The 12,312-nt window shown below is 46.7% G+C and overlaps 1 protein-coding gene across 1 annotated transcript in view; it reads right to left on the bottom strand.

Moving 5' to 3' along the window:
* The window catches only part of LOC118222129 (transmembrane protein 163-like), a 52,555-nt gene that overhangs the window by 18,182 nt on the left and 22,061 nt on the right, over positions 1-12,312 (bottom strand). Inside the window, exons 3-4 of the mRNA XM_035407465.1 lie at positions 2,212-2,255; positions 1,821-1,912 (exon numbers count right to left, since the gene is read on the bottom strand). Coding sequence (XP_035263356.1) covers positions 1,821-1,912; positions 2,212-2,255 — 136 coding nt within the window. The remainder of the gene's footprint in view (positions 1-1,820; positions 1,913-2,211; positions 2,256-12,312) is intronic.

Genomic DNA, 12,312 nt, shown 5'->3' with positions numbered 1-12,312 from the left:
GAGCTAACGAAGCGAGCGATGCAAAATGCCCATCGCCCCCCACCCCCCTTCGCGAGCGCAGCCGCTGCTTATCTGAGCGTTTCGGAGCCTGCGGTTCCGCCGTTAGCGTCTTCCTGGCTGCACATGTACCGAGCGGCACCTCCGGTAATTAGGCCCGGCTCCATCCGAGAGCCGTCTGACATCGGCTGCCGCGGATCAGAGAGAATGAGCCAATTACCGGCTGCAGGAGGACGGCTGCTCTGCACAAACTCTCCCATTAATGCGCGCCAGGACACACGACTGCTTCTCCATTACCCCTACCTGCGAAACTGCGTGTCTACTGTCTGATGAACCGAGAGCGACGAGCGGCGGCTTCAAAAACAGGCTGGCAATAATGAGCCAAATTATTGGCAAGCAATTATGGTTATTAAATTATTGCTGTAATGACACCAGTCAACTTTTTTTTTTTTAATGGAACACGCATCCCCGTCCCTTTACGTACGTTTATAAGTTGTTGCTGCGGCGCTTTATACAGAATTAGCTATTACCGTTCGTTACTGTCCTTAAAGCAGGGAGCGGCCTCGCTGATCAATATTCAGGGCAATTTAAGGCCCCACCCTGGGGAAGTATGAAAGTGGGCTGGGAGGAGAATAGTTACCTTCCGCGGGGCTGTAAATACACACACGCAGCTGCGGTGCTTCGCTGTTTCGGTTCCCCTCCGTGCCCTGATTAAGACTTTCGGAGTCCGCTAGCCAGCGCTGGCCCTCACTCCACAGTCACGGAACGTTGATGAATGGCCAGAGCAGCGGTGCGGAGTAGCTGGAGAGCTTTTTTGCCCGAGAGGCTGCTCGTTGTAATCCAGGTGGACCGAAACCTGCTGCTCAATGCTGGAAATGTGGTAAACGCGGGATTTGCTAAGCCCACTGTTTTCTGCATTGTCTTTTTTGAAAAGAATGCGGGGTGTGCAGTGCTGCGTATGAAAAGTGGCAAACAGTTCCTTTGACTGCTTCTACTAAATGTATCTGCAAAGCAGGAGTTGTTATCAAGGGCCACTTACAGGGCATACATTTGATAAATGATCTATTTGTGCCGCTGCGCATTCACTGAAGCTGAATGGGTAGAGCTCTTTACCCGACTACGCAGCAGCAGAGTCCGCATTCAGACCTTCGCATTATAAATGGAGTCAGACTGACAGAAGCACAGAGAGGGTAGAGGCACACAGAGCGAAGACAGACACTTGGGATGAAAGCAGAGGTAAGGTTGCTCTGCTCAGTCTGAAAGCTCAGTCAGCGGCGTGCTGTAGCCCGTCTCCACGGTGATGCACTTCACACCAGGCTGTCCCAGGAGGCTCCGTAGAGGCAAGCAGCACAGGAAAGTTGGGGAGAGATGAGATCAGTGCTTCATTCCTGTGCTCCCCGTCCACCAGTCTGTCACCTGTGCCCTCTCAAAGGCATACCTGTGCATACCTGTGCCCTCTCAAAGGCATACTCATGCACACCTGTGCCCTCTCAAATGTACCCATGCACACCCTTGTGCCCTTTCAAAGGTACCTGTACACAACTGTGCTCTCTCAAAGGCATACCTGTGCCCTCTCAAATGTACCCGTGCACACCTCTGTGCCCTCTCAAAGGCATTCATGTGTACACCTGTGCCCTCTCAAATGTACCCGTTCACACCTGTGCTCTGCTCCGGCTCTCTCACAAAGATAAAAGAGCTGATAAAAGGCACAGCTACCATTAGCTTCATAGGCTTTCCTATAATGTATTTGTTGATGTCATTATCTGTTTAAAATGCGGCACACAGGGGTGTGTCGCAGTGAAGGGGGCGGAGGCCGCACTTACATGTACTCCCGGTGGGCGGAGTGCACGGCGGCCGCGTTGCTATAGCGCCATAGTACGATGATGGAGGACAGCACGTCCAAGGTGGCATCAAACTGGAAGGCAAACCGGCAGAAAAAGACATCAAACAGGTGACTTTCTAAATAATTACAATCACTTTTTAAATACATCCCTGTAACCACTAGCATGGTAATCAAGCTTTTATTAGGAGAGTCTAATTATATTGTGGGGCAGTAAAATGGCTATCAGTAGGGATGCTACTCTCACACAGTGATCAGGATTGCTCTCTCCATAAAGACAATATCACCAACTGCCTCAACTGCCAATTAGTCCTCCTGAGTTAATTTGTAATTTTATCACTGTTTAATTAAACAGTAACTGAAGAAATACTTACAGCAAATCCAAAGGCTGAAGCACTGTGCCTCATAATGGAAACAGCTAGAATAGAGAGAGAAAGCAGGAAATCAATAATAAAATAAACAGGGTAGAGTTCATTTAGGAGAATGCATTATAATTCAGATTATAAATTCATAATGGTACGTTTTGAAGAGGAACACAATTTCAAGTTTTTCTAGTTTCTGTTCTCATATGACCTTATAAATAACACAAAACATCTGTGCTTGTTTTTCTCAAAGGATTTTTTAATTGCCCTCAATAGGCAACGAATAGCAGTCTCGCTGAACTTTTTTTTAAGAACCTGGAAAGGATCTGAAGACGTTTGTGTGGGCGGTCTTGGGCATTATTAAAAGAGCAGTGTGACAGGGCAGGGAAGAGGGGTGTGCTGGACCCACTCCAGGTATCAACCGGCCCAGCAGGCCTTGCCAGCTGGTTCCGCCCCCGGTAGCCGGCTCACGCTGGAACCGGAAAGGTCAAAGGTCACAGCAACCCCTCCATTATTGTCACAGCAGCCCCTCAGGAAGCGGACTCATTCCACGCACGCTCGGCGTGAGCTAGCTCTCTGGCAGAGATCAAAGCGGCACTGAGACAACCTACCCCAAATGGTTTCTAAAAAAAAACAACAACAGATCTTTATTCCAATAACTGCTGTGCTGTTGTTTGCCAGCACGACAAGAGAATTCACCTATAGCCCATCGGCGAGAGACCGCTCTGCGGCGCAGACCCGATGATTCACCGAGAGCAGATGAGGATCAGGGAATTCCGGACGGAAAAAACAAACACCTCTGGGACGGCGTGGCAGGAGGTGGCAGGAGGGCTCCTGCTGGAGAGCGCTAGCGCGGCCTACTGTTAAGGAGGCACTCAGCGGACTGCTAGACGTCGGAGCAGAACAAGCCCTGAGTAGGCCGCGCGACACCTGTTGCTAAGCACCAGCGGGAGGAAGAAAACCAGCACCAGGCTGTTGCTCGCGGGGGCCCGGGGCAGGGGGGGGGGATGGGGGGGGGGTGGTGAGACGGAAACTCAGTCAGATGCACCGAAATGAGAACTGGCAGATAGCCACACCTACGTACACAGACAACAGATGTCCGACCGCAGAACAGACTGGCGATGTTGATTTCAATCTCTCGCTGTAACTGCAGAAAGGGCCTTCACAGTGAGATTTGAGCCTTCCTACGATGTACATATTAATCCCCTGCATGTCAGAAGTGACCTCAATACAGTGGTCTTGTTTTTTTTTAGGAGGGGAAGGGGGGGAAAGGTTATACACAGATTCTCCCTCAAGCTATAGGCCATGAACTATGACTACTGAAATGGTTGGTGAAGGTTAGTTTTTGATCAATTTGATCTAGTTCTTGGTTCTCTGTTTACAGCATATTAAGCTGACAATTTGTGAAGACAGCAATCTACTTTTCCCCCTGCTACAGGAAAGAAGCCTTCTGGAATATTCTCATTAAGTCTGACAAGTCACTCAGGCAGTGAAGAGGACTGATACCTAATGAGTTTCCTCTTCCGCACAGAATGGTCCAGTGTGTCTTATGAAAACTGGAACATACAATTTAGGGGTAAAATATCCAAGCTGTATGATACATAACTAGCTCCAGACATATTGACATCCGAAGTGTTTTGCAGAAGGTTTTCCCTCTAAATTCCTGGTCTGAGCTCAGAGCTTTAAGCCTTAATGGATGATTGGGCTGTAGAAATGTATTGATACAAGTGCAGCTTGTTGGTGAAAAAGGATTAAACGAATCGATCACAAACTGCAGACAAATATTTTGGCTCGCTCACTTTTATGACACAGCGTTCAGAGAAATTGTGTCATAAAGCCCCTTCCTCCCACTGTTGTGTCAAGGAGATGGGAGGGGGGAGTGTGGGGAGGAGTGGGGAGGGGTGGGGAGTTGGATATTGTAAGGCCTTAAGCATTACTGCTGTATGCACATTTCAGAGCTGCGGGGTAAAATGCACAGAACTGAGCTAATGAGTGTGGGTTTACTCTGAGTAATAATGCACACACTACCTATACATATACACACATTCAATATTATATTGTATACACAGATAAAAGAATATGAAACATTTCAAGTAAATGCGCATTTCCGTTCTACTGTTTTTTTTTCTAGCGGGAATTCTTATACTTCCAATGGAAACGGCTTTACCTAAAACACTTTGTACTTTAACACTGCTTACTGTGTGAAAAAAGAAAGTCACAGCTGTAACTGGCCAAGATGTGATTGATGGACAAGATCCACAAATCAGTTCAGCATTTTGTGGGTGCTTGATATTCATCAGGACATGAAAGCCAGACAGGCAGTCTGTAAAAAACAATGTTTAGAAAACTCATGTTCTGAGAGTCCTAGCTCTGGAACTTCATCCATCAGCCACTGGTTCTGAATAAAGTTAAGCATTTCCTCTATTTCATAAAATTAATCTGGAGTCATATCAATGTATGCCTTTTCTCGTGACAATATGACAGATACTGTTCATGTGGTATAATCATGCACATGTGTGATCTAGCTCAAAGTATGTTACTTGGGTGGGGATGGTTGCAATGTAGGTACATTTTGCAACTCTGCACTTTGTCAAACCATGTTGTTGTAGCAATCAGAAGACGGGACATTTTCATTGTATTTGAAGGAAGTACAGGATGTGCTTTTTCCCCATTTAAGAGGAAGTCTGCACACTGACTGATGGTGAGACCCCTTTTTGCAAACCTTCCTTAAACCCAGTAATGAACTCTGCTTCCTGTACATTCCAGAGGATGTATGCGACTACCAGTATGTCCAGACTTCAGATGTAGAGTACTGCAGAATGGCCTACCAGGAAAGAATAGGTAGCACGTTAATATTAAAAGAGCCATTTATTTCCTTCCCATTAAATCACCCCTTTTCACCTGCAGTGTTCTGAAAGACCAGTATAGGCAGAATAGTCTCTTGCAATGCTATTAAATAAGGAGACAAGCTCAGCATCTCTTTTGTAATACAGTCGTTTACTGTCTATTGTACTTATGACGCTGTGCTGTCACAGAGCCTGTTTGATCCTACTATAATATGTGCAGTGCTCATTTATTCATTACCTCACAATAAAAGCTGAGAATGGGAATGCGCTTTGATCTGAACTCCATTAGAGAGCGATTAGGGTTCATTCGTGTGGTAATCCCTCCTGGTAAGCGGTATTCCCCTGGTCCATTAGTACATTAGTACGGTTGTTTATTCATTTACTTGGCATCTGCCCTTATCTGGGACACCTTACACAGCCCGTATTTTACACTTTATCTACAACTACAACCGGCTTTACTGTAGCAGTTCAACTGAATTACTTTGGGTCAACGTTGCAACAGTAGTCTGCCACACATGGGATTCAAGCCTGTAAGGATTATGTAGCCTCGTTTGGTTCCACAGTTCATACACAGTCACAGATGTTAGGTCAAACAGCCGTGGCCTGATGTAGGCTAATGTCACACCTTGGGTAGAGGGGACAGTGGGGGCACTGGTAATCGGGAGACTAATCTGGAGACACAGGGGCAATAGTGGGAAATCTGGGTTCAGAAAGTAGAAGTCCTCCCCAGTATTTTGTTCCAATCGCCTGCATTTGCTAATTAGCACAACTGTTTGGCCAGGACATACAACTACTTAGTGAAATCAGCTGGCTGAGTTCATGGGTGGAAAAAACACATGGTAGGACTTTTACTGTCTGACCCCTGGACTTTCCACCTCTGCATATGGGATTTCAAATCCAGCCATGGAGACTGTCACAGAATGTCTGCCATGGGAGTTCTTGCATGATGCACTTAATGCATAAAGCATGTATACACAGGAAACCCCAGCATATGCAAATCAAAGGCTACCACACAGACGGCTCAACCATTAATTCAACAAATAACATCCCAACATGCACAGGGTCATGTATAGCGATGCCAGACAGGCCTGTTTTATAATAATAATTAAGGCGGAATCACTACCTCTATCCAACAATCCTACACATAGTAGGCACCCTGTCCAATATAGCCTAGTTTCGAAGTTCTGTTCACTGGCACTACTGTCAGGTCGTTTGAGGAAACACACATCGGTAAGTGCCAGCTAATCTGTTTGGAACCGTCTTTTCTGAGCAAATGTTCATTTAGCTTGCTAGACTAATGAAAACTGACTGTGAGGGGCATTATATATTGATCACAGGCATGTATGCTGCAGGCTAGTTAGCAAACATTACCTGCGGACGATATACTAACATCAGTTTTGGCAAATTTAGCTTGCGAGTCACCAACAAATGTTAGCATGCTATTAGTAAGAAAAAAGCAAAAACTAATGCTTACTGTATTGAGATTCTGTTGTATCAACTGTAGTCAGATTAAGACAAAAATGCTAGTTTGGATAATGCTATACATACAACAACAACATCACTAGCCAACCTCACATAAGCTGTTATATATTGCAGCTACCTATCTATCAGTACCTTGCAGCAGAGATCTAAGGACTGCTTGCTAAATCGGGAAGAAAAATTTCAGTGAGTAGCTGGAGAACAGGGCAAAATATACGAAATAGGCCTACAAGTGGAATAAGTAAGCCACACATTTCAATGAGCAGCTATTTTTTCTCTCTCACTCAAGTTACTTTTTAGAGGGAAAACTTTTACTTAAAAATGTTTTTGTTAAAGTAACAATACTTATACTCGTGTAGTTTTTGAGTAACATTACCCATTTCCGGTCGAAATGAACGCCTGGGTGTCTTAACACTGCGCTGTACTGTTGATAACGAGGGACTGAGGCGCAAACTGGCAGGCATCTTCATCACCCGCAAAAGCAGCGGAAAGGGGAAATAAACAATAGCATGTACAGCTATGTAAATATATGTAAATGTCTGTCATTCACAACCCCAGGAGAAGCCACAGCCCATTAGGCCATCAGAGGAGGCGCGAGAGGAGAGGAGCTCTCCCTCGTCGCGCGGTGAGATCTCCGTCCCGCTCCGCCGACGGGAGCAAGGCCGACGATCACTCACTCGCACTCCCAGCCAAGTGCCTCTCTCCCCTCTAATCTGATACAGGAGACAAACGGCCTCCTCTCACGGCTGAACGAGACAAACTGAAGACGGATTCGGCAGCTCAGATAAATCCCCCCATTTGACCACGAATAAGTGCGGGGTAATTATTCAAGCAGGTACGGGAATTAGTCGTTTAACTTCGTTACCGGTTTAACGCGCCAGACTCGGCAACGTAACCTTATTTGCCTCGACTTCAGTCACTGCAGCCTGCTTCTCCCGGTCTGATGATGGCTGTGTTTGTTAACTCGACGCTACGCGCTAGACGTGAAGCGTTTTCCAAAACCTCCACGTAGGCGAACGGCAGCGGATTTATTGCTCAAGGGGATGGCGCAGTGCTCTGCCGGTATTCAGCCCTGTGAGCTCCAAGTCAAATTCCCTGACTACTGCAACGCGCGGCTGTCCACACCAATGCAGCATTTGTTGGACATTGCTGACGTTGGACATCGCTGTTGTCGCGGCGATAACGCGCGCCGTAATTATCGGCGTGTTAACACGGACGCGCTGACGCGGAGCCCGCGGTGCCGACAGCGTGTTTTGGCACGGATCGTATGTCATTCTGAGGGACACCGCAGTCCGCTCCAGCGTGTGTAGATATAACACGAAGACACGCCGCTCTCGAAAGCTCCAGACAGGAATCGATACCAATCGCAATCCGCTGTGTCAGTCAGAGCAAAGTGCCGTTAGGTGGCCCTGCGGGCCGCCAGGGGTCCGATGACCCGCCGAAGAGATTGCCACCGGCCCCGAGTTGTCTCCGTGGCACAGAAGTAAAATTAAAGCCACGAGAATTTTATTGTCTGTTTTGATGAGAAATGAAATTGCTCCCCCATGGAAAGGCTGCAGAAATCGCATAACAGAGCAGAACGTAAGGGCAATTATCCCAGTGAAATGAACCTTGTGCTTTAAGAAACCATTGACAAGAGTCTGCATGCGTGCGCTCTGCCAACGAGTGGACAGAGAGGGGCTGAGACGACTGTCAGCAATAAAGACAAGGGCTGCATCGCATACTACGTACTACTATCATTCAGTGCATTTAGCATGTGAGTAAAAAGTACAATGGCTTTTTGGACATGCTACGTCATAATAGAAAAGCTCCACTTCCTTTCAACACTTTGTACGTCGATGATGGTGTGAGACAGGTGTGCAATATTTCACACGACACCGCCATGTGCCATTATTGGTTGATGTCTGGTTGCTTGGGTCATGAACTATCGCAATGCACTGTGGGATACCCATCCCAATGTAGTGTGCAGTTTGCATGCTACAATATTTCATTGAATGTAGTATGACATCCTGGTATTTTTTGCATAATATTTCATGCATGCTATTGTTTCAGACATGCTAAAAACGTACAGTATAGCATGTCGCACATAGTATGCGATTTCACAGACAAACATAGACAAGCCCTGCAATAACCCTGCATGCAGTCTTCCCTCAGTCTGCAGAGCAGCGTGCGCTGCAGAGTGTTTTCACAAACGCTACTGTGCAGAATATATGCTCTGAGCGACAGCAGACACCAGATACAGAAAACGGCAATCAATGACTTGTTTCCTGGCTGAAATGGGTCTACGAGCGATGGGGTCCGACGGCATCAAAAGCCTTTCAGTTGCAGGAGACTCATATTCTGTTTTACTATGAGAGGGTAATGGGATCCCTCTGACATTTCTGTTTAATGCTCCTGGAATATTTACGTGCAGTTTCACCTACACTGTTTCCTCCTGTCTTACCAGATATCTGAGGTGGGGGAATGCGTGTGTGTGTGTGTGCGTGCGTGTGTGTGTCCATAAGGCAGTGCAATTTTTTCACCCTGGATATAATGAGCAGTGGTTGCTGTCACCAAATACAATTTAATAGGAGCAGTGAAACTGAAGTCCTGTCTAAATGGAGAAAAAACAAAACAAGGGCAGTAAGTCATTGTGTTTTCCACAAAATGGATATGGACCCTAGGAGGAACTGGCATCAAAAGTCCAAAGCATGAATATTCACAAGCCCCCACCCCCTCCCACCCACGGGGGAAGGCGTAATTACTCTAAATTATTATTTTTGATCAATTAGGTCTGTATTATGGCGAAAAGCCCTTCTGCAGCTGAGAGAGAATCTTCCGGATGTCTCTCTCCTCGTTAATTAAGAGCTGTTATCGTCTTTTTAAAAACCACGCAACTCTGACCTCCCCGCTGACGGTTATTTTTACATTGCTTGCTCCCCAATCACATCCCATCGACTTTCCAGCAGACGAAAGCCATCTGACATGGTGTTCCCTGCTGTTGGGCTTCAATATGTTGTGCTGAATAATTCAGGCGCTGCAGGATGGCTGCTCGGATCCAGCGCCGTCTTGCAGAATAGAGGCTGCGGAAGCGATTCTCGTCTCCAGGGTCCTCTGATTAATTCAGGAAAAGCAAACGATAGTGAAGGAGCGATGGGCGCCGCGAGAAGGCTATCGTGCGCATGGCCACAGTGTGCATCCTGGGCATGGCGCAGCAGGGAGACGCTTGCTCTTCAGCGTTAAGGCTGCAGAGTTACAGACGCTCTGAGTGGTAAAACCCACAACGTGAGAATATGAGCAAGAGAAAGAGACAACATTCTATCATTCTCACTTCTACTGCGCAGCCTTGACTGTTCTTCTGTTTCAGCAACTGTAGCTTAATGCAACTCATTGGATTAAAATGGATTCTGTTCCTAATTAAATCCCTAGGGAGATGCTTGTTTCATCTCTCTGCATTTCTACAACTCTTGAGTTTTGGGTTATAAAAGAATTTTGCTTTGCTTACACCAAATTCAAGGACAAGATCAATGAGTTCTGAAAGCATAGCAGCTCTACGGTCTGAAAAGCATAATGGTTCAATCGATCTTGATTTTCCTTGTTTGTGAAGAGTGGGCTGAAACTATGAACTCATGACTGGAGAGTTAGGTAGAACTCATTAAAGACATAAATGGAAATCTTTTTGACCCACTTTAGCTGTTATTATTATATTTGTCAGCATTCCTAAATGTGTGGCAGCAATTAGTTTCTTGTTGATGGAATAGCCTACCATAATCCCCTTCCCCCTGGGAAAGATGCTTTGCCAGTAAACGTCTTACCTTGATTGATGGGGACAGCTGCACCCTCCCTGTTCAAAGAAACTATGGTGATGCAATAATGCAATAGACACCTGAAATGCTCACAAAATCTTGCCATGCAGTTTGAATATGCAGATCCTCACTTGGAACCAAATGATGAAGACCAACAGCCTATAAACATGGCTGACTAACTGGACAAATTTGTAGGATTTAGGATTCAGAAATTCAGGATTACAAAAACTTATTGTTGCTCTTTGTCTCTCCCATGCCCATGGTAAATTCTGATGACGAGAGACATAATATTTATGTCACAGTTTACTTAACCAAACTATTAGCTTTCCAAACCGTAAGGAATACCATTCCTCAAAGCCCCCTGGCGCGCACTTCATCTTCATTGAAGCTGAACATTGGACATGCTTAAAATGAGTAATCTGAGAATAGTCCAATGAATGAAAGAGGAGCATGTTTAAACAGTTGTTTTTTTAAAGAGGATACTAAGGCTGCACAGGCTCTTTCAAAACCTGCTCCATCCTCATGCAAGCAGACAGGGTCACGAAACAGCCCACGTCACAAGGTACATTTTTGTTTGTCGTACCCAAAGTAAGAAAACAATAACATGTCTGGAACCAAGGCTACCTTGGCGTCCCTAATCTGGGATGATTTATTGCGGCCACAAAAGCAGCCGATGTCCCCCTCGCCTCCTGCATTCTGCCAGTCCCATGGAGACCAGGCTCGACCACTGCACCAGTTACACACTCATCTGAGCCGGAGAAAAGCAGAGGCTGTCGCCTTCCCTCATGTGGCCTTCATGAATGAACCTTTAGCTTTTTTCCCTCTAATGTTCTGGAAAAAAGGAGGCATAAATTGGAATTGCCTGAGGTTTGTACATTGGTAGATGAAGGCATTAATAAATTGATATGAAGAATTTTCAGGACTGGTTCACACACCACACACACAAACACACACACAAATAAACACACACGCACGCACACACACACACATATATATATATAAACACACACACACATACACACACACACAAATAAAGGACTGGTTTACACACACACACAAACACACACACACAGACACACACACACATACAAATAGAGGACTGGTTGACATACACACACACACATATAGACACACACACATACAAAATAAAGGACTGATTCACACACACATACATCTAAACACTCTCACACACACACACAGACACACACAGATACAAATATATGCTCTCTGTATTCTGTTAGCCCTTATTCGCCTCTGGGTCCTCACACGCACAGACTAATTGAGCATCGCACCGCTTTAGACGTGTCTCGGTCACGCCATCCCAGCTGATCCGCTGTCCGCCGTCCGTATCCGCACTTCCACGACGAGAGCCAAATCAGCCAAATGACCCAATTAACCGAACCGTAGGGCCGCGTCTGTCAGGCCTCTGCCACTCAGGGTGATGAAGCCGTGCGCGCCCGGCAGCTCGACAAACCGCGCCGGGGTCGCTGCGTTCCGCGCGCCCCGTAAATTAGATTCCGCCTGACTGGGAATCTCATCAGCGCGCTCCCGAGAGGCGGCTGGAGCGGAACGCCGCGGCGTCGGTGTTCGACACCTTTCAGAGGCCGAGCTCGCGTGTGGCCGAGGGGTCTCCCAAGGGGTCGCGGGGACGAAAGAAATCGGCCGTGCCCCCCTCTGAAGGGTGGCGTGTGAGACCTCCCCCCCTGTGGAGCTTTGGAGTCTGGTCTGATGTGACCTCTCCTGATTGGCTGCCAAATTCATGGACCCTTTCAACTTGAGAGGGTTACAGAGGGTGAGGCATGGGGTTACCATGGATACGCCAGGTTCATTAGTTTCGTTTAGGGGTGAGATCGCAGCTGCGTCCCAATACTCCTCGTAGGCGTTATCTGAGTATGTCTGACGTTTGAAATAAGGCGGAGTGCAAAGAAAACATTGACGCCGACAGTGACAGAGACTTGCTGGAGTCAAAAGAGACAGAGTGTGGCCATTTTGCGTAGTGGGCC

This window comes from Anguilla anguilla, chromosome 3, assembly GCF_013347855.1.
Source record: "Anguilla anguilla isolate fAngAng1 chromosome 3, fAngAng1.pri, whole genome shotgun sequence".
Taxonomy (NCBI): domain Eukaryota; kingdom Metazoa; phylum Chordata; class Actinopteri; order Anguilliformes; family Anguillidae; genus Anguilla; species Anguilla anguilla.
Note: the sequence above shows the minus strand (reverse complement) of the source record. Positions and strands in the feature narration are given on the sequence as shown.